The sequence below is a fragment of the Peromyscus maniculatus genome, chromosome 21 (assembly GCF_049852395.1).
Source record: "Peromyscus maniculatus bairdii isolate BWxNUB_F1_BW_parent chromosome 21, HU_Pman_BW_mat_3.1, whole genome shotgun sequence".
Classification (NCBI taxonomy): Eukaryota; Metazoa; Chordata; class Mammalia; order Rodentia; family Cricetidae; genus Peromyscus; species Peromyscus maniculatus.
The window spans coordinates 49236210-49258194 of NC_134872.1; the positions used below are offsets into that span (position 1 = coordinate 49236210).

The 21985-nt window shown below is 44.7% G+C and overlaps 1 protein-coding gene across 1 annotated transcript in view; it reads right to left on the reverse strand.

The window, feature by feature from the left end:
• Xpo5 (exportin 5) overlaps nucleotides 1-21985 on the reverse strand; it is a 47867-nt gene that overhangs the window by 20532 nt on the left and 5350 nt on the right. The window contains exons 5-20 of the mRNA XM_042266087.2: nucleotides 21657-21839; nucleotides 17549-17575; nucleotides 16997-17182; nucleotides 16397-16473; nucleotides 13777-13876; nucleotides 12888-12971; nucleotides 12123-12248; nucleotides 10846-10936; nucleotides 9877-10005; nucleotides 8422-8552; nucleotides 5835-5990; nucleotides 4256-4297; nucleotides 3731-3820; nucleotides 2778-2977; nucleotides 1268-1367; nucleotides 304-485 (exon numbers count right to left, since the gene is read on the reverse strand). Coding sequence (XP_042122021.1) covers nucleotides 304-485; nucleotides 1268-1367; nucleotides 2778-2977; nucleotides 3731-3820; nucleotides 4256-4297; nucleotides 5835-5990; nucleotides 8422-8552; nucleotides 9877-10005; nucleotides 10846-10936; nucleotides 12123-12248; nucleotides 12888-12971; nucleotides 13777-13876; nucleotides 16397-16473; nucleotides 16997-17182; nucleotides 17549-17575; nucleotides 21657-21839 — 1904 coding nt within the window. The remainder of the gene's footprint in view (nucleotides 1-303; nucleotides 486-1267; nucleotides 1368-2777; nucleotides 2978-3730; nucleotides 3821-4255; nucleotides 4298-5834; nucleotides 5991-8421; nucleotides 8553-9876; nucleotides 10006-10845; nucleotides 10937-12122; nucleotides 12249-12887; nucleotides 12972-13776; nucleotides 13877-16396; nucleotides 16474-16996; nucleotides 17183-17548; nucleotides 17576-21656; nucleotides 21840-21985) is intronic.

Genomic DNA, 21985 nt, shown 5'->3' on the forward strand with positions numbered 1-21985 from the left:
TGTGAGTTTGAGGCCAGCCTGGTTTACAGAGTGAGTTCCAGGACAGCCAGGGCTACACAAAGAAATCCTCTCTCGAAAAATAAAACAAACAACAACAAAGAAATTAGAAAGCCCCATTCTTGGATTATTTCCAACCATGTGTATATAAAGAGTACACCTTACACAGACACATTCACTGTCTTTAAAACGAAAGCTCCCCTTTCAAAAGAGCCGGAACTAATTCAATACCACCATTATGATCAGACATAAAGATTGCAATTGAGATTCTTGGGGTTAAAATAAATACAAAATATTCTGACTCACCTTACAAGGGCAAGCAAATTGTCAAGCAGTCTCAGGATCTGCTCTGTGCAGGGGTTACGGAAGATTGGATTTCCACTGGGTGTATAACCCACCAGAAACCCCCCAGTTCTGGCCTCTTCTAGGTCGGAAGGCCAGCTGGTTCGTCTCAGCACCCCCAGAATGCTGTGCACACAGAAGGTGATCTACAGAGAAGAGTGAGAAACACAGCAGGGAATAAGTGGCCAAGCCCTGTGACATGTGACCACGGTGACAGCACAGTGACAGAGGCAGACACAGGCAAAGCCTCTGTCTCCCACCCCAGCAAGATTCCTGTCCTCGTCTTTATGGTCCAGTCCAAGAGGGGTCTTCTCACAGCCATTTTCAGGAGCAGTGGTGGCTCTGGAAGCCCCCTTTTCATTAGGATGTCTTTGCAGGGGTTTAATGACCCTCTCACAGTACCTTGGGTAGAGGGTGCCTTAGATGAGTTCTCCCACCAATGTGCTTGAACTGCCATTTTGACCTTTGGCCCTCCAGCTGGGACTCGACAGCTTGCGTCCTAACCCCCACCCCTCATGCCAGGCTGATCACGTGGCTCTCACCACAGTGGCTGATTTGCAACCTGGCACACTGGAAAGCCTCAGGTTTCCAAGGTTTCAAGGTTTGGCCATCACTTAGGACTTCACATGCCAGAGAGCAATAGCAGGGGGACTCACCCTGCGACAAGTTCTGACCTACTTCCTCATTACACCTCCAGTCTTCCTTAAAGCCCAAATAATGACTTCATAGAAAAGACCATCTGCTCTGCTGTGGGAACTAACTCAAGAATTCAAGACTGAAGAAGAAAAGAAAGGAGAAGCTTAGGGCAGGAGGAAATCCTGGGTCTCTCACCAGTACAGACAAAACACATCGGAGAAACTTGATCAATGGCAACACCCTAACTCCTGCCCGTGGCCAGTGCAACTTCCCATTCCCAACAGAATCTTACTCGTGCCCGGTTGGCGCCACATGGATCCTCCGCAGCTGGATCACAGCTTTTCAGATCAGCGCCCACGTAGGCAATGAAGGCATCAACATCCGTCAGCACTCTGGAGGGGGCAAGAAAAGTTACATCATCATTTTTTTAAAGACAAAGAGTTACTTTTAGCTAAGTGTATAGTGTGCCTGTTTGTGGGCATGTGTATGTGAGTGCAGGTGAAAGCCAACGGAGGCCATTGGGTCCCCCTGGAATTAGTTACAGGCAGCTGTGAGCAGGTCCCCCTGGTATTTAGCACTGAACTCTGGTTGTCTGGAAAAGCAGTAAGCTCTCATAAGCACTGAGCCATCCATCCAGCCCCACACAAGGATCTAAAAAAAAAATCTTTTTTTTGGAGTGTTTGCTTGCATCTATGTCTGTGCACAAGTGTGTCTGGTACTGCAGAGGTCAGGAAAGAGCACTGGATTCCTTGGGCCTGGAGCTACAGATGGTTGTGAGACACCAAGTAGGTGCTTGGAAATGGATGAACTTGGGTCCTCTCCAAGAGCAATAAATGTCCTTTTAACATTTAAGCCATCTCTCTAGCCCCTCAGATTTTTTTTAATTCCCTCTGAGACAGGGTCTACCTGGCCTGGAATTCACTATGTATACCAGGCTGGCCTCGAACTCAGACTGGTGTATGCTTCTGCTGGAATTAAAGGCATACACCAACACAGCTTCCCTGTATCATGACTTTAAGGAAGGACAATTTCCTCCACAAGAGCTAATAGTAGATAGACCAAGCATGATCATCACAGGTTTATAATCCCAGCACTTGAGAGGAAGAGGACAATGAGGATCAGGAGTTGAAGGTTATCCTAGGCTACAGGTGACCCTAACTCAAGAAAGCAAATTAAAAAGCTAACAGATTATCAGACCCCAAACATAGTTTTGCGTTTTGTTTTTGTTTTTGGCTTTTTGAGACAGGGTTTCTCTGTGTAGCCCTTGCTGTCCTGGAACTCACTCTGTAGTCCAGGTTGGCCTCAACAGACAGAGATCTGCCAGCCTCTGACTCCCGAGTGCTGGGATTAAAGGCATGTGCTTAATCACATGAATTATAAGCTGTCATTTGAAAGTTTATGTTAACATTCCCACTCCCCAAATCATTGCATATTTTACAAATTAAAAAAGTCAACAAAATAAACAGATTCTCTACTATGGGGCATCACAGGCACCCGGGGCCGCAGACCCCACTGAGGTTCTCTCTCCAACGGTGCTGAAGCTGCACCGCAAACATCACACAGCTCACACACCCTCATGACCATGCTAACCATCTCTGCCCACTGCCTTCCCTACCACACCTCCATAGAGCAAGGTGACATTTCAGAGAAGAGAGTAAATGTTGAGAGAGCTTAAGGTATCACTGATAGTTCGGGCACAGCCCCCAATCCTTACACCCCTCCCCCAGCCTGGCACAGCTCTCGAAATAGACTAGGTCTACCCAAGTACAGTCAGGGTTAATAGTCCCCAAGATCTCCTGTACCTGCACATTTCTTCAGAAAGCCAGATGTTGACCATTGGTGCCATCAGCTCTTCTAAGAACAACTTCTGTCGCTCATAGTTCTTAAACTGGTTGCTAATGAGAACCAGGGCTTCCATGAGGGCACTCTTCTCCATCTGGGTCAGGAGCAGCTCATTGGAGAGGAGCTGCTTCACATGGCTATAAAGCATGTCAAAATTGGGCTGCATATCACAAAGAAAAAAGGCCTGACTTTCAGAGAGACGGGCCACTCAAGGATACCAGGAAACCCAGACAGTCTCTGGGAGATCAGGACTGTGTATTCTGTGCTAATGTTTGTCGCTGTCTGAAGAGGAAGGAGCCAGGCTACGGCAGCTGTGTCTGGTGCTTTTCTACATCAGTGTTACTATAGCTTCATCAAAATCAATCTATTGCTTACACACAGAAACAGCTATTATGCACTCAGAGAAGCAATTTCAATGTAATCTTTTTATGTGGACTAATGTTAACTTTTTAAAGAATCGCCACTAAAATTGCTGAAATCTGCATCTGGCTTCTCTCAAAAATCAGACAACTACTTGGAACTGAGAACATCAGGGTGAGAGGGCAGTCATTTATAGGGCAAACTCACTCACACAGAAATGAGCTGTGCATCTTGAGGGGCAGATTCAGTTAAATTTAAACTGTATCATTAAGTTAGGGGTTCTCAACCTGTGGGTAACGACCCCTTTTGGGGTCACATATCAGATATCCTGCATATCAGATATTTATATTACGAATCATAACAGTAGCAAGATTACAGTTATGAAGCAGCAATGAAATCATTGTATGGCTGGGTCAGCACCACATGAGGAGCTGTAGAAAAGGGTCACAGCGTCAGGAAGGGTGAGAACCTTTGTAAAGGAAGAACACAGCAATTCAAGAAAGCTCTCTACACAAGGGACTCAGTGGCGGCACAGCCGGCGCCCACAGCTCACCAGAACAAGGTCAGGGTAGTCCCGGCACATCTTGTTGATGGAGGAACAAGCGTGTCTCCTCACATTCCTCACTGCACGAGTCCTGGGGGCCTAGAGAGACATTCCCAAACACAGAGATACTTTCAATACAACTCATTAATGCAGCAGAAAGCCATGTGACAGTCAGCAGAGTCACAGTCCGTGTCTAAGGGTAAAATGAAGTGAGATTCACAGTCTCCATGAACCTGTGTGTTCAGATTTGCCCTAGGATGTCTCCAGAAGAACATCATAGGATTATATGTTTTGCTAATCCTTCCATACATACAAAAATCAAGGTTAAATATGAGTATGAGGTATTCATACCTAAGCTTACAAGAAGTTAGAATCTGATAGTTTAATGAATGGTCTCAGCCTGGCATGGTGATGCATGCCTATAATCCTAGCACTGGGAGGCAGAGGCAGGAAGGCCCAGTGTAAGGCCAGCCTGAGATGTACAGTAAGACCCTGCTTCAAAAAGTAACCCAAAATAAGAAAACATGGTCTTACCTTACTTTCTCCAACAGTTTCAAAAGTAACAGATGAAAAGAGCTGAGGGAGGAGAAAAGAAATGTTCACTGCTGCGATTTTAAACGAACATGAATTCCCAACAAACTCTACAAGTCCACCCTTGGCATCGGTCTGTGGCAGTGCAGGTGGCGGGTAGCTTTTCATCAGTGTCGTGAGACTTCATCAGTCCACTCTCTCAGGTACCTATCTCTACAGGAGCCTCAGGAGCCCTATCTTTGCCTCTGCAACATGTATCAAGTAGAAGGTGGGGATTCTCAGACTGGTGAGGCTGAGGCATCACCTACAGCTCAGCCAAGGACATGTCTCGTGTCTATTTTCAATCAAGAAGAGATGACCACCCGAGTCCATTTGTAACTGCCCCTCTGCATGAAACCACAGGACCCCTCCACCTCTTGGTGAGCCCTGCTGCAGCTGGCCTGCTCCTCAAGGTGCTGCTGCGTGTGCACAGCACTGTCTTCCTCTCCCTGGCCAGCTCTTCCTTCTGGGACAGGCAGGGTGGGGTTTCTTTCCCTCTGTGCTGCTCCTCTACTGATGCTGACACCGAATGCCCTGCTAGAGCCAGACCCCTCCCAGGTGACCATGCAGGTCCTGTTCCCCTGCTAGAGCCAGACCCCTCCCAGGTGACCATGCAGGTCCTGTTCCCCTGCTAGAGCCAGACCCCTCCCAGGTGACCATGCAGGTCCTGTTCCCCTGCTAGAGCCAGACCCCTCCCAGGTGACCATGCAGGTCCTGTTCCCCCGCTAGAGCCAGACCCCTCCCAGGTGCACATGCAGGTCCTGATCCCCCGCTAGAGCCAGACCCCTCCCAGGTGCACATGCAGGTCCTGTTCCCCATGGCTAAATGTCTAGTCTTTTTCCTTTGCTTTTTATATTTATTTATTCATTTGATGTATATGAGTGTTTTGTCTATGTGTATGCCTACATCACATGCATTCCCGGTGCCCGAGACCAGTACAAGTGAGTAAAGATTCTCTGGAACTTGAATGACAGGTGGTTGTGAGCTTCCATGTGGGTGCTGGGAACTGAACTCTAGTCCTTTGCAAGAACAGCAAGCGGCCTCAAACATCATTCCAGCCATCCCACACTTCCAGTCTGGGGGCATCGCCCCCTAAAGTTCAGACATTTAAATTCCAATCACCAATATTGAGAGCTGTCATAAGTTTAATGTATTACATTAACTTCAGATGCCCTGAATCACTAAACCAGAAAACTGCAAAATTATCCATGCTGTGCCCATCTCTCACGATTCCCACCAGCCATCCAACAGCACACTAGGGAAGCTTCCTCAGTTCCCCTTTCTGCTTCCTAGCATCGAAGTCTATTCATTGCAATACCATATGGGTAGGTACAGCGTCTGTTTATGTGCCTTTTCCACAATGGTCCTGAACCATAAGGTACTAGCACAGTGCTTGATCCACAGGAAGTACCACGTCAGTCATCTGATAACTCCACACATACACCTGCCTGCCTCTTGACCAGCTCATAACATACACTTTCAAACAGTTACAAAAGGTGACTCAAGTTTTAAAATGAAATTTGCAAAGAAGACAGGCTTATACCTTAGAGAACACATGGGGCAGGAACTCAGGTTTGTATGTGACAAACGGGAAAAGTGCTGAGACATTGGTGAGGACACAGGACAGGATGAGGGGATCCTTCATCTCAAAGTTCAAAACCATCTGCAGCAGCTCTATCCCTTCATTAACCGGGACCTCCTATAACAGACAGGAGAAAGAAGTCAATAGGTCCTCAGCTCAAGGACCACCACCACAAGCACTACATTTCCTTCATACTCTAGGCTATAAATAAATAATGTAGTTAGCACAGGTGACTGAATCAAGCGCATGCACAAGAAGTGTGTTAGCGTGTTGCTGGGAACTGAACCCAGAGCCTCATGTGTTCCAGGACAATGCTTTATCACTGGCTAAGCTCACTTCTTCCCCCACTGCCCACACTTTGTATCTTGAGACCGTTTGTTTTCCATGCTGGCCCTGAACTCCGGCTGGAGCCCAAGGTAACTTTGAACTTGTAATCCTCCTGCCTCAGCTTCCTATGGAGCTGGGAACTAAGCCTGTACTAGGAGGTCCAGCTTATGCACTGCTTTTCAACTGCTCAAGTCTAAACAACTGCCCCACTTTATTAAAATATTTCTGCTGGGCAGTGGTGGTGCACGCCTTTAATTTCAGTACTTGGGAGGGAGAGGCAGTCATATCTCTGTGAGTTTGAGGATAGCCTGGTCTACAGCGTGAGTTCCAGGACAGCCAGAGCTACAGAGAAATACTGTCAGGGCTGGAGAGATGGCTCAGTGGTTAAGAGCACAAGCTGCTCTTCCAGACCCAGGTTTAATTCCCAGCACCCACATGGCAGCTCATATCTGTTTGTAACTCCAGTTCCAGGACTTCTGAGACCCTCATACAGACATACATACAGGTAAAACAACAATGAACATAAAATTTAAAAATTATATACATATAAAAAAAGAAACCTTGTCTTGAAAAAACAAAACAAATACCATAAATGATGGTAATATGTACCACAACAGGGACATATCACTTCCTACCAGTAAAACACATGTACACATTGTTGCAAGTTCAAGGTCAGCCAAGCTGCACGGCAAGACTCTGTCTCAAGTAAATAAGTAAAATAAATCCTTTTGCTTAAATTTCCAATTAGTTAATTTGAATAAGACTGTAGGGGAATGCCTAAATTTGCTGTGTCAAGTTATATTTTTCTTTTAAAAATGTATTGTTATTATCTGTGTATACACGTGTGCGCTCGCTAAGCTGCTTCTCCTTACAGTGGAGGTGAAAATGGACAGCCTGCAAACTGTTTGACTAGCAAACAGAGACGGCTTGAAGCCTGTCACTTTTACACCCATGGAGACAAACACTAGAGGCTTCATGAAGAAGATAACCTTATCACACACATATTCATCAATACTTCCCTTTCAAGACTAACTCTAACCCAGGGTTAGGGCTAAAGCTAAGAGGTCACATGCAAGGCCTGAGATTAAATCGTCAGCAATACAGTGAAAAGAAAAATGAAGGGCTGTTACAAAATCTAGCCACAGCCAACAGGCACCTGCCCTCAAACACTCTCTGACTTCAGACAAAAAAGACACGGACAAACCCTGAGAGTCTGTCTCCTGTTTCCAAGCAAGACCAGGCTCATGTTTCCATGCCCACTGGAGGTGCCTGGACCTCAACAGAAAGGGAGGCAGGAGAGGACTGCTTCCTTGATTGAGAAGTGGTTTTCTTGACGTACGTACATACCACACTTACTCTTAAGACAGGGTTTCCCTGTATAACAGTCCTGGTTGTCCTGGAACTTGCTTTGTAGACCAGGCTGGCCTTGAACTCAGAGACCTGCCTGCCTCTGCCTCCTGAGCATAGGGATTAAAAGCGTGTGTCACCACCACCTAGCAACACACTTACTCTGTCAAGTATAACCTAACCTGTAAAAAAACACAACTTGGGAAAAAAAAAATGCAGAATCCAAGGTTTTGCTACATTGTGGACCAAACTTAGAATGTCTTCATTTCAAACTGAAAAGCAGGTGACATTAGTCACCCTGAGATCTAATTTGGAAGGACTTGTTTACTCAGCTAACCCAGAACACACCATGTGCAAATACCCCCAAACTAGCTGTGACTGAATGAATCTGGACTGAATGAATACGGACAATACAGCATATGCCACTGTCCAGTTAATCACAGCTCAGGGAATGTTCTAACTGAAGGTGAACAGGCGACAAGAAGGACAGCGGGACAAGCCACCACTAGTCATTATTCTGGGAGGACAAAGGAACCCACACCAGTATCGAAAGCTGCTTTATGAAGAGCAGCTCTGGCGATGCTCCAGGAGGCTTCTGTCACTGTCCTAGCTACAGCCTCCATGTGGCTCCCACGTACTGCCCGGCTCAACCAACCATCCCCTCAAAATGGACACGGATGCTGAAGGGCTTAGAGTCACAGACCTGAGTTTTGGTCTCAGTTATAGCATTTATTGCCTATGAACTTGAATATGTATTGAAACATCTCTAAATCTGTTTTCTCTTTTGTAAGATGCACATCCATAGGTTTCCCTATCCATCTACCAGTTTACAAAAGATCAAAAATTATTCAGTCAGCATGGGAAAGTTACTTACTTCTTTGTCTATTGTTCGAAACATCTGGTTGATGACACTTTCCAAGAAAAAAGTCATGGCTTCCCACTGTGCATATGATGATGAGAAGATAGAGCAAAGGCCTCCCTCTCCAGTTCCAGCTGTAGGGCACACTTGGGAGAGACGCATGCAAACACTTGTCAGTGTGGGAGGATAGCAGAGCAAGGACACAACCAGGGTCTCAACGACCACTTGGTCATTACAGCGGCAAAAGAGCAGGGAGATCTGACAGCCCCAATTTTGGAAAAAACAAAACAAAACAAAGAACCCTCCCCCCCCACACACACACATGTGAGGACTGAGAAGGCTGCTCTCTCCTTCCACCGCCTCCCAGGAACACAGATGAGAATATGCATGGAAGTCAATGTGTGGCTTACAAAGCATTTGAAAAACATTAATTGCTACCCTTGACAGATGGCGATCTAGGAGACTCCAAATAATAAAATACCTGAGCTCATAACGAATTATCCCAGGCCGGGCTGTTGCTCAGCAGCCGCATTCTTAACATTTATTTACAGGTCCTGGGTGAGTCCCCTGAGGTTAGGGGTGGTGAGAGTGTGGTGGGCATTAAAATCCTGGCTCTCAAGGGCTGAGGACAGTGGAGTCTGAGAACAGCTTAGGCTACACAGCAAGTTCTAGGCCAGCCTAAGTTATACAAAAAGACCCTGTTTCAAACACATATATGTAAGCGTGCGCAGACACAGACCCCAACACCAACAACAGAAATAAAAGAACAATTCTTCCAATAAGGAAATTACTTAAGCTATAAAATGCTGCTTCACATCCAATAGTCTCGTAGCAATTCTCAGGGCTACATCTAGAGAAAGGTGCTAGGGTCCAAGTTCATAAGCATCACCCAAACAGATGAGCCAGGGAGAAGTCACAGACAGAGATGGATAGGTTGACTGTCAGCCTCCATAGAGCGTTGCCTCGAACGGTCAAGTCACCCCACCTTCAGTGGGATCAAACCCTCACAAGTGAAGGCTAGAGCCCACAACTCACACCCTCAGTGCCGTCACCGGGCCGGGCCGTACACTTGCATGTCCATATGCCTAACCAGAGACTCTTCCTGAATGTAGGCCTAGTGCTATACATTGGCACTCGGCTGAAGCAAAAGTCAGGTCTAGACATGCAGTCTGATTAACGGTATCACTGAAAGAAAGAGTAAAACCAACCACCGTGGATTCTACCACAAGAGCCAGACAAAGACAAAGCTGAGAGGGCAGGGTGGCTTCACTGTGATCCAAACAACAGCCGAGACCCAGGACTGTCTGCTCTTCCCTTCAAGCAAAGCAAAGTAAGTACTACCTAGGGGGATGGAAGCGGGCAGTGGGCCAAGTGACTTTGTAACAGTATTAGCATATTGCTCTAACACGTGTGTACAGTTTTCATACAGCATTAACATTTAGCAATAAAGGACAAAAAGCAGAAACTAACAGTTCACAGGTCCCGTGTCAATGGGAGCCGACAGCTGGTACTTGAGCCACTCTGCGGCCATCTGGAAGCTGGTCTTAGGATCCAAGCGACATACCCATCTCAACACCTCTCCTTGCTGGGCTCGGGAGGCTGACAAGAAAAGGACATGAATCAACACTGGCACACAGTGCTCATTTATCTGTGGTCACTGGTTTGCACACCCATGTTCTAGATCCAAAAGAGGCTCTTTTCTTTCTTTCTTTCTTTCTTTCTTTCTTTCTTTCTTTCTTTCTTTCTTTCTTTCTTTCTTTCTTTCTTTCTTTCTCTCTCTCTCTCTCTCTCTCTCTCTCTCTCTCTCTCTCTCTCCCCCTCCCCCCCCTCTCTTTGGGGGGGGGGACAGTTTGAGACAGGGTTTCACTCTGTAGACCAGGCTGGCCTTGAACTCACAGAGATCCACCTGCCTCCGCCTCCCAAGTGCTGGGATTAAAGGTGTGCGCCACCGCCTAGTTTTTTTGTTCTGTTTCTTTTTCTTCTAGATTTCTTGAATTAATGATCCCAAAAACTTAAAAAATAAAAATTAAAAAAAAAAAATTGCCCCTGAAAATGTCTCGCCAGCTAGATCCTGTAACCAGCATTTTTACTGAAGGTAAAAGGAGCAGCTAGACAGGATGAAAGATGGTCTGGCTACTGTGGAGAACCACCTTATTTCTCAAAAGTTCAACATGGGACAGTGGTGGAAAGGATAAATACAATTCATGGGCATCGAGTACACCATGCCGAAATGTGGGGATGGTAGTACAAAGAATAATAATACAACACACGGCACAGAACACATGGTGCTGAAATGCGGTACCAGCATCATCCGCAATAAGAATCTGGAACTTAGGAGGATTGCTTTCCAGGTTTGAGGATACATCACACCATGATTACAGGGTTACAGGAGGAGATGCCATTCTGAGAGTGTGCTGGAAGGAAGCTTCAGGCACTTACAATTGAAGAACGCATTGAAGTCCTCATCACTATCAAAATCAAATCGAGAATATTCACAGCTGGGGCTGTCTGTCTTAGAAGGAAAGCCCATCTGGAATGAGAAAGACAATCAGTGGGGTAGGGGTAAGAATGCACCTACTGAATGAAGACTATGTAGCCTTCAGCAGCCAAAGGCCTTCCTGATGCACCTAAGAGGCGCTATGTGTTAGGATGACAGTAACTACTTCTGTTCTCCCCTGAATCCAGCCAGCTCCCCAGCTCTAATACTCTAGAGAGTGCTGAAAAAAAAAAAAAAAAAACACAACCAGCTGGTATGCTCCTCTAGATTCCTCAGGGACAATAACTTCTGGGGTTCATTTAAGGTCCAAGTATGAACACAGCTCAAGAAGAAGTACTAATTCCATATGCAACAGAGTTGAAGGATCAGCAATTGCTTGTTTCATCATATACTAATCAAGCAAGCTGTATATGATGGCACACATCAACAATCCCAGCATTTGAGAAGAGGCAAGATAATCTCATCTCTCTGCAAGTTCAAGGCTAGCCTTGTCTACATAGTGCTTGCAGGCCAGACTGGGTTACAGTGAGAGGTTGTCTCAAAAACAAACAAAAAACAAAACATAAAAACTCAAACAATAAATGAAAAAGTACCATAAAACCATAGCAAAACCAGAACACAGTCAGTATGTGTTAGATAAATTCTTGAGGAAACAGAGTCCCAGTCTCTGATTTTACACCTTCTGATGACGGCTGGGGTGTGTTTATATTATGTGTGTGCATCTTTACTTCCTGGAAGGAAGATAAGAAGGAAGGAAGGAAGGGAAGGGAAGCAGGAGGCGGGAAGGAGGGATCTGAGAGTTTCACAAGTCAGCCTAGAAACAAGTCTCTGAAGGGAGAGCACTCAGAGCTGCTACCCTCACTCTTCACATGCATTCCCAACTTGCACAAGACCTTCAGAAACAATCCTTAGCTATTATTCCATCTGAGAATCCACCTGATTCCCCCCTCATGTATTTCCAGAACATTCTGCTAAATCTGCTTTTAATTCCTAAGCAGCAATTAGCTCATGGCTCTGTTGTTTTCTTAGCACCTCACTCCATACTTCATATTTAAGTGTTCTAAATAAAGGAAGAACAGGTATAATGACCATTCCGAACTACTTTCTTCCTCAATAAGAAAATCTTCTCAGAGGATTTAGATTTAGAGAGTCAGTGATATCAATCAAAGTCTTATGTCTACTCAGCAACACTCTACAATTTAGGATTCCCATTACTTACCTTGACTAAGTTGGTCATAGATGCACGAAGGTATTTTGGTATTATTGCTAACAGCGATGGATCACGGGATAGAATCTCATGCCTAAAGAGGGCTCCCCAGGTCATATGGGTCGAAGAGCGTAGAAACTAAACCAAAACAAAAACCCTACGGTTCAGCTTAAGGGGTTGGATATTAGCTGAGCAGATCAATATTCAAACTGTCCACAGGAGGAAATAGCTGCATTTCGCAATCACTTATGCAGCGCATCACAACGGATGACTGGATAATGACACAGCGGGTCAGGTGCGAGTCCTGGAGCACGAGCAGGACATCACTTAACCCTTTCTCTGTTCAGCGGGTACTAGGATCACAGAGCCACAGAAGAAAAACCTTGCATTTAAAATTGTTCTTGTTTAAATCACCTGGGCCACAAACCCATCTCATGGAGCGCAAGCAGAACGCCACCTGCGGGGAAACCTGTGCCCGAGACAGTGACAGCTGGAGGAGGAGACCCAGTAATTCTTCTTTGAATGTTTACTTTTTATATTGTGTGTGGCTCTGTGTGGTACAGCCAGAGGTCAGAAGTTGGTTCTCCCCGTCACTGTACATATGTCCCAGGGATGGCGCCTGTGTAGCGCGTGCTTCTTACCCCTGAGCCTCCATCAGAGGTAAGTGATTCCTTAGGTCCAATGGACATTGGCACATAGGCAGGAGATACTCCAGGACACAACACTCGACGTGGGGTGACCACACTAAGTTTGTCAAGTTATTCGTATAACGTTTACCTGACTCGGATGGGTTGTGAAAGCAAGAAAAGACTCCAGGTACTTTCCAAAGTTTCCTGGTGTTTGTATATTAGCATCTAAGCCCTACAGAAGAAAAAGACCACATTAATGGGACTGAGCAGAGCAGCTGAAAGGAGATGGCTCAGGGAAGGAGGGAGAATGAGTAATAAACAGACAACAGAAATAACATTTTGAAGGCTAGATGTACTGGTATATGTCTGTTATCTTAACACTAGGAAAGCTGAGGCAGAAACAGGCTGAGTTTAAAAAATAGACTAAGCTATCTCAGAAATTAAAAACAAAGGTTATAAGAAAACAGCATTAGTCGGGTGGTGGTGTCCCAGCATTCAGGAGGCAGAGGCAGGAGGATCTCTATGAGCTTGAGGCCAGCCTAGTCTACAGAGCAAGTTCTAGGACAGCCAGAACTGTTACACAGAGAAACCCTGTCTCAAAAAACAAAAACAAAACAAAAAACAAAAAAAAGAGTCTTATTTCATCAAACCTGTTCTATTTATATTTTTGTGACTCAATCTGTTAAATACTCATTTAATCCAGGTGTGGTTACAGACACCTTTAGTCCCAGCTCTGGGAAACAGAGGCAGGTGGATCTCTGTAAGTCTGAGGCCTGTCTGGTTACACAATGAGTCCCAGGCCAGCCAGAGCTACATAGTGAGATTCTATGTCAGCAAACAAGCAAACCACCACCAACCAAAAAGAGCATCAAAAGACCCACGCCCACCTTTTTACTGAAGACATTTGCTCTATGAATCATAGGAATCCTGGCAGAGCAATGCTCATCAACTAACGTCAGGGAAGTGGCAAAGTGCTTCCCTGATTCCTAAGGAAAGGAACCCCAGCAGCCCATGCTCTCCAGAGCACACTTGCTCACCAGCAGTGCAGACAGCAGATTGCCCAGTGCGCATAACACCTGACAAAGTCTCTTCAGGAAGAGGTAGTGCTTTTCTACCAAGCCTCCTCCGTCAGCAGTCCTGTTGGAGGAGGAGAATTGTGTGGTTAGTCACACGGCAACAGAGGCAATGAGTTCCCTGGCAGACCTTCTACTGCTGTGCCTTCACCAACACAAACTCAGTGTCTACCAAAGTCAAAGCCAACCACAGGCCACCCTCGGTGGCAGAAGCGGACCTTTGTGAATCCAAGGCCAGCCTGGCTCACATACTGAGCAGACAGCCAAGGCTATACGGAGAGACCGTCTCAAAAAACAAGCAAACAAGCTGGCATGGCGGCACTTGCCATTGATCCCAGCCCACTGAGAGCCTGGCTTGATCTATATAGCTAGTTCCAGATCAGCCAGGGAGACACAGTGAGACTCGGTTTCAAACAAACAATAAACCCAAATGACAAAACCCAACAATGAAAGATTGATGTAGGATATGGTTTCAATGCAATCTCTTGCCTCATCATTAAACACTCTGATTCTGGACATGAGAAAAGTCTTTACAACTTTAGGACAACTTGAGTTGTGGGACTGAAAGGGACAGGACATCTACCCAGAAGCAGCAGCACAAAAACACCGGCCGAGACCCAGGGAGGTCTTGCAGAGATTCTCCGCACTGGGAGACAGGGTATGAATGTAACAATTTCTCATATCAGGGACCAAAAAAGGATAGAATAAAAGTATTTTGTCAGCCAGGCGGTGGTGGCGCACAACTTTGATCCTAGGACTCAGGAGGCAGAGGCAGAGGGAGCTCTGTGAGTTCGAGGCCAGCTTGGTCTACAAAGTGAGTTCCAGGACAGGCTCCAAAGCCACACAGAGAAACATCTCAAAAAAAAAAAAAAAAAAAAAATTTGTCTTCAGTCAGCCAGATGGCTTGGCAGGTAGTGGCATTTGCCACCAAGCCCAAAGATTTGAGCTCAATTCCTGGAACCTATGGGGGGATAGGACAAAATTGGCTCCCAGAAATTATCCTCTGACCAAATACATACTGTGATGTGTGCCTGTGTATACTTCCAAGCAAATAAAAATAGATAAATAAAATTAAAAAAATATTTTGGTCAAGCATGGTAGTGCACACCTCTAACCTTAGCAGAGATAGGCATGTTTCAGGATTCAAAGTCGCCTGGTCTATGTACTGAGTTCCAGGACAGCCAGAACTATACAATGAAACCCTGTCTCAAAAAAACAAAAAACAAAAAAACGAAAAAACACCAAAGCAAATAAAAATTGTCTCACTTTCCTAAATTACTGAGTTTAGGTCTATAATTCACCAGAATCCAAAAGCTCTTCAAAAACAGTAACAACAACAACAACAACAAAATCACAACGAAACAAATTACATCTTTATTTTTTTGGTGGTGAAAATTAGCCTGAGACAAATGAGATTATTCACACTAACAGCAGTGAGTAACAACTCATGTGAATTACAGAAGTAACTGAGACCTGTAGGCAGGACAGGATGAGAAGATGGGTCTCAGGGAAAACCAGAATCTGGAAGGCTGCAGGAAGACAGCATGGCATGAGGGCTTCCTTGCAGGCTCTGCAGCCTTCCTGCATACTTTGAATCATAAAGCTTTCCTAACTGTGGTGGGTGTGGTGGGTACCAACTGAGGGAATGCATATAGAACACCTCGGTGAGGATATCAACGGTGCCACAGATTTAAGAGATGGACCTTAGGAGCAGTAACCACAGTGAGAGCCAAAGATATGTTATTCAGGTAACAGGATTCCTTACAAACAGATGAATTCTTCTTAAGAAAGCAAGCCAGAGTGAAATGTCATGTTAGAATGGATGGTAAGAGATCACAAGTAACACATTTCTTTCTTACACTCCTTTTCAGACTTATCCTTGGGACTCAGATAAAAGCATCAAAAAGAGGGTGGGCCAAGACAGATGGTTCATATTCTGTCTGTCTGTCTGTTTGTCTCTCTGTCTCTTTCTCTCTCTCTCTCTCTCACACACACACAATATGTAAAAACAAAAACAAAACTGAAGGCCGGAAAAAAAAAATACTGTAGGATCTGGGAGGACCGGGAGGAGAGGAAACTGTGGTCAGAATATATTCTCTAAAAAACCTATTATCAATAAAAATCAAAATTATTAAAAAATAAAACTACTGTAGGACTAGGTGGGCTATCAATGATACTTCAGTGTTTCCTCAGCATGTACAAAGCTTGGCATTCAATCTTTTGCACCAAAACAAGCAAAAAACCAAACCAAAGCACCTACACTCAGGGCTGGGGGATAGCACCACCAGTTTCTGTCTCTGTGTGAGGACCTCTGCAAAAGCTGGACGTGTGTCTGTAACCCTGGTGCAGGGGAATGAAAACAAGTAGCCTTTGGAGCCCACTGGCCAGCTAGTCTAGCCGGTGAGTTCCAGGTTCAGTGGAATGCTGGCTCAAAAACAAAGAGCACAGCAATAAAGGAAGACACTGATATCGACCGTGACCTCCACACAAATCAACATCTATATACACACTATACATAAAATAAAATAAAACAAAACAACAAAAACATCAAAACCCCACAACATATTGAAAGGCAAAGACTCACTGTGCAGCAGAGAGAATATAATGCATAGCAACATCTCCAAATAAGATCATCAAGGGCTTCCGGTCATCCAACTTGCCCTGGACCCAATTTTAGGAAAACATGGTCATACATACTAACTATAGTACAAAAAACCCCACACAAACAAAAAGCAAAACAAGAACAAAAACCCTCATAGTACTGACATTTTCTATACCACTAAATGACATCATAGTAAGCTTTATGAATATAAAGTGAATCATAGCTATTTCATGGACCCACTAGCCTAAATGCTCAAAGGATGAAATCCCCAACCCTTTAAACACAATGAGACACATAGCTGAACTGGCTTTAATACATGGTGGTTTAAATGAGCATGTACTCTGTCACTGGGGTATCTGAACACTTGGTCCCAGTGGTGGGCCCCGTAGGAGGTGCAGTCTTGCTGTAGAAAGGAGTGGGAAGGGGGGGGGGGGAGTCCTTCAGAGCACTTAGCCCTCCCCTTTTCTAGTGCTCTCAGCTTCCCGGCCCTGTCACCACACCCGCGCCATGGTGGACTCTCATCCTTGTGAACCATAAGCCAAAACAAACCATTTTGTCCACTGATACCAAGTGTTCACTCACCTTCCTGCTGACTGCAATGAGCAGACACTCGGCGGCTCCCAACTGCAGTTCCTGTTCATTGAGAAGCAGGCACAGTGTCTCCAGCAGTTTACAGTTCTCCGCAACGATATGATTCAGAGTCACCCAGTCAATGTAGCCTGCTAAAGTATTCAGTGCTGCGATGCTGACTCGACAGTTGGCTTTAGCCTGTGTGAAAACACTTGATTATGAGGCACTGAATTACAATTTACTTTCAAGTTCTGAAAGAAAAATGATTTAAAAAAAGCTGTTTTCCCATAATAATTACTGACAGGGAGCTCAAATTTCTTCCTGATAACACAACCATTTCTGAGCTTTCTCAGCATATGATCAATAAGAACATATTGGCGAGTGTGGCCATTTCATCTTCCTCAGGAAGTCCCATATGTCACTGTACCTCCCACTATCGATAAGCAAGGAAACAAACAAAAGACACCCACGGCCGGGGCCAGCAGAAGGCTGCGGCCATTAGGCACACCTACCCATACCTGAGGCTTTAAGAAGTGTCCTTCCAACTCCACACAGTGCTCTTACCTCCACCTCCTTAGAAGCATCAGCCTTCTGTAAGAAAAGTATAAAGAACCCAAGGGTTTAATGAGGAAGAGGCACACGATCACTTTCTACTCTCTAATAAAGGGCCTGAAAGGATGAGGGTTTACATAGATCTAACTTTTTTGGTTTGTTTTCAGAGAAGGTCTTGCTATACAGCTCTGGTGTGCATGGAACTCACTATGTAGCCCAGGCTAACCTCAACCTGATGGTATCTCCTACCTCATCCTTTTAACACTGGCAATCAAGAGACTGACCGAAGAACAGGATAAAGAAAGAAAACTAAGTTTGGGACCACCTATGTATAACTGCAGTATCATGCATCAGGCATGCCACAGTAGTAAATAAGTCATGGCTGCTCTGCATAAATGTATACAAACACAGCTGATTTTTATCCTATGGATCAGGTTCTAGGACAGCCAGCTGACATAGTGAGAATGTTTCAAATACCTACAACTCCTGAAGGCAAAGGAGAAATAAAAACAAGCGAAAGTCATGACGTTCTGCAGTACTTGAAGGCCATCATTACTAGAGTCCTAAAGGATGTAAGCAATGGCACTAGGTCCAGCTTCTACCTTTCACTACACAAGCCCTGCAGCCAGTGCAGGCCGGGGATGCGAGCCAATGAACAAGCTTCTTTCCTCATCACCTGTGGACGATTTCATACTCTCCTTAATCGGGGTTGTGAAGGGACACAGAGCAGGAACTATGAATGAGTGACACAGAAATTCAAAATGTAGTGCCAGGCAGGTGCCTGTCTATGATCTCAGCATCTGGAAGGTGGGAGCAGTAGGGTGACATGTTTGAAGCCAACCCTGGGATACATGAGACCAAAGGTGACCTCTTGGTGTGTTCTGATCCTTGGAAGGGCAGCCTGGTTAACAGACTGAGAAAATGGGGCACAGAGTGAAAGAAGGAGACTCTCGAGTATTTATTTCTGATTTATGTGCAAGCCATCACCAAACTGAGCTGCTTTGGCACACACTCTGATGAGTGCAATTGATACGTAGAGACCAACAGACTGCATTAAAGATAGCTATCAACAAGGAAAAAGTTTTCTAAGCAGAGAAAATGTAATTTTTTTTTAAAGAAAAATGAGAAAGAATCCCAAGAGGATGAGTGGATACAAGGAATTAATACCCAGAAATGTTTTCTTTCTTATTGTTGTTTTTTGAGATAGGGTCTCTCTATGTAGCTCTGACTGGCCAGCAACTAGCCTCAAACAGAGATCTGTCTGCCTCTGCACCCCAAGTGCTGGAAAATAAAGACATGTGGCACATTTTCTAAAATCTACTCACTTATAATTTGTGGTATGTGTCCAGGCACAGAACTGATGTGGAGATCAAAGGATAACAAGAAAATGTTTTGTTTTCTCCCTCTACCAAGTGAGCCTCAGGCTATGAGGCTGGCAGTAAGTACCCTTACCCACTGTCGTACTTTGCTGGCTTAGAAAATAATTTTTCATCACATAGTGTTGTGAAGCTTTTCCCAGACCTTACTGTATGAAGTGTAGCTCTCCAGGTGCTAACTATTCTGTGTTTGAAACTATTTTTGAGGCAGGGTAAGTCTCATTTACTGGACTCTGGCCTTGAACTCTCTCTAGCAGAAGAGAATATTATATACTGACTTTTTACCCTGACGACTGAAATGTTGGGCTGACAGGTGTGAACCACCACACCCAGCATTTAAAAGTTTAAAAGTAGCTGGGCATGGTAATGGCGCACGCCTTCAGTCCCAGCTCTTGGGAGGCAGAGGCAGGCAGATCTCTGAGTTCGAGGCCAGCCTGGTCTACAGAGTGAGTTCCAGGACAGTTAGGGATGCATAGAGACGCCTCCCCTCAAAAACATGAAAATACTCCTGAGGTCCAAAAACTTTGATCTAGAATTCTTTCAAGAATTAAGGAATATCATCATTAATTTACTGTTATTAGACTATAAAAATATGTGTCCTAACCTAATCTGTCAAACCTGCTTCTATTTCCTCCATGAAGCTAATCCATCTTAAATAAAGGGATTGCATTTCCTAAGGAAAACAGATTCTGATTTTTGTTTTGTTTTAAGACAGTCTCCTCAAATATGTAGCTGGGAGTGAACTTGAACATCGTTTTTTTGTAGGGCACATGTGGTATGTGCATGTGCGTATACGTGTGTGTATGTACAGATACCTGTGTATGTGTTTGAGTGATATACAGGCTGTATAAGGTCAATATCACGTGTCTTCTATTTCTCTCCTCCTTATCGTTTCTGAGACAGGGTTTCTCACTGAAGCCAGAGCTCACCAGCTGGCTAGCCTGGTCATCTAGCAAGTTCTGAGGATCCAGCTGTGTCCATTGCTCAGTCCTGGGATTACAGACACCCTGTAACTCAGGTCCACATGCTTGTATGGCAAGAACTTTACTCACTGAACCATCTCCCCAGTTCTTCCCACCCAATGGGTTTTCATTTTATTAATATTATTATTTGTTTTTTTGAGACAGGGTCTCACTATGTAGTTCTGGCTGTCTTCTCCTGGAACTCACTATGAAGACCACACTGGCTCAACCTCACAGAGATCTTCCTGCCTTTGCCTCCAAAGTGCTGGGATTAAAAGCATGAACTACCATGCCCAGCTATCTTTTTCTTTTTAAAAGACTTTTATTTTCATTCCTGTAAATGTGTGTGCCTGCATGAATATATGCCATGTCTGTAAGGGTATCAGTGGGGGCCAAAGATGGTGTCTAGTCCTCTAGAGATGGAATTACAGTTATGAGCTGCCATGTAGGTACCAGAAACCAAACACAGTTCCACTACACTCTTTACTGATGAGCCAGCTCTCAAACTCCAGGATTAACTTTCAAATACCTTCTGAAAAAATGGCTTCTAAAAAAACGATAAAGGGATAAAGGTGGGAAAGACAGTGTCTGTTTTCTGTAGAAGAAAAACCCTCTAAGAACAGAATACCGCATCACGCAGTAACAATTAATACACACTGCAACTGACCCACTGCAAGAGGAACCAGGACCAAAAGAACACCATGATTTGTCCGGACTTCACTGACCTATCAACGGTCTAGACAGGTTTTGTCGTCATCTCACTAATTTATATGTGTGAGGATTGTGCCTGTAATATGTTTGTGCACCAAGTGTGCATCTGGTTCTTGAGGAAGCCAGAAGAGGGTGTCAGAGCTCCTGGGACTAGATTTATAGATGACTATGAGATGCCCTGTGGGTGCTAGGAACCAAATCCCATCGACAGTTTTTTTTTTTTTTTTTTTTTGGTTTTTCGAGACAGGGTTTCTCTGTGTAGTTTTGCGCCTTTCCTGGAACTCACTTGGTAGCCCAGGCTGGCCTCGAACTCACAGAGATCCACCTGCCTCTGCCTCCCGAGTGCTGGGATTAAAGGCGTGCGCCACCACCGCCCGGCATCCATCGACAGTTTTAATAACAAATATTAACCTGTCATTTTATGCTTCTTAGTTTTTGTAGACAAAAATCTCAATATGTATCCTAGTTAACCTGAAACTCATTAGTATACCAGGCTGGCTTGGAACTTGGGAGATCTGCTTGCCTCTGCCTTCCCTGTGATGGAATAAAGGAGTATGCCACCATACCTGGCTCTTATGCTATTTTAAAGGAATGGAATGATTTTATTTTAAAAGGAATTTACATATAAACTCATTGAGATGAATATTTGAGAAAATGGTTTAATTTCTCTCCTGACATTTTCTGAAATGTTGCTCTAAAGATGGCATTACCTTCTGCTAAACCAGACACTCTCATTTCCCCCTGGAAAGTCATTTTCACAAAAACAACAAACAAAACATTCCAAAACAAAAATATTCAGGTCAAATACAGGACCTTTGTTGTACCCAGTGGCATAGGTCTGTAATCCCAGCTACTCAGGAGGCTAAGACAAGAAGGACCACAAGTTCATAGCCTGCTTGGATGCTGAGTGGGATCAAGGACATCCCTGGCAACTTAGCAAGAATTTCACTCAAAACAAAAAGCAAGAGAGTGCTGAAGGAATAGCTTCATAGCAAAGTACTTGCTTAGAATATAAGCAGGGTATAATTTCCAGCTTCGAAAGACAGAACCTCGTGAGGAGGAAATACATACCACTTGCTGGTACTTGTTTACATTTTCCTGAAGTGTGAGGAGCAGAAAACTGAAGATTCTTTCCATGTTCTGTGTTAATGTTTGCTGAATATCCCTTCTTCTTTGAGTGGGGAGTGTCTGAAAGGTCACTACATCCTCTGCCAATCGCAAAAGGATGAACATCACTAATTCCCTCTGCGTTTCCTAGGCCAACAGAAATAAGCTAGTTAAACAAAAGCACTTTATTATGCACATATGCCAACAGATGACCTGCTACTGATAAACTGTGAACACTACTGCAAGCAACCCCTTTTGTCTGTTCTACCCTTAAGCACACACAGCCAGCACGC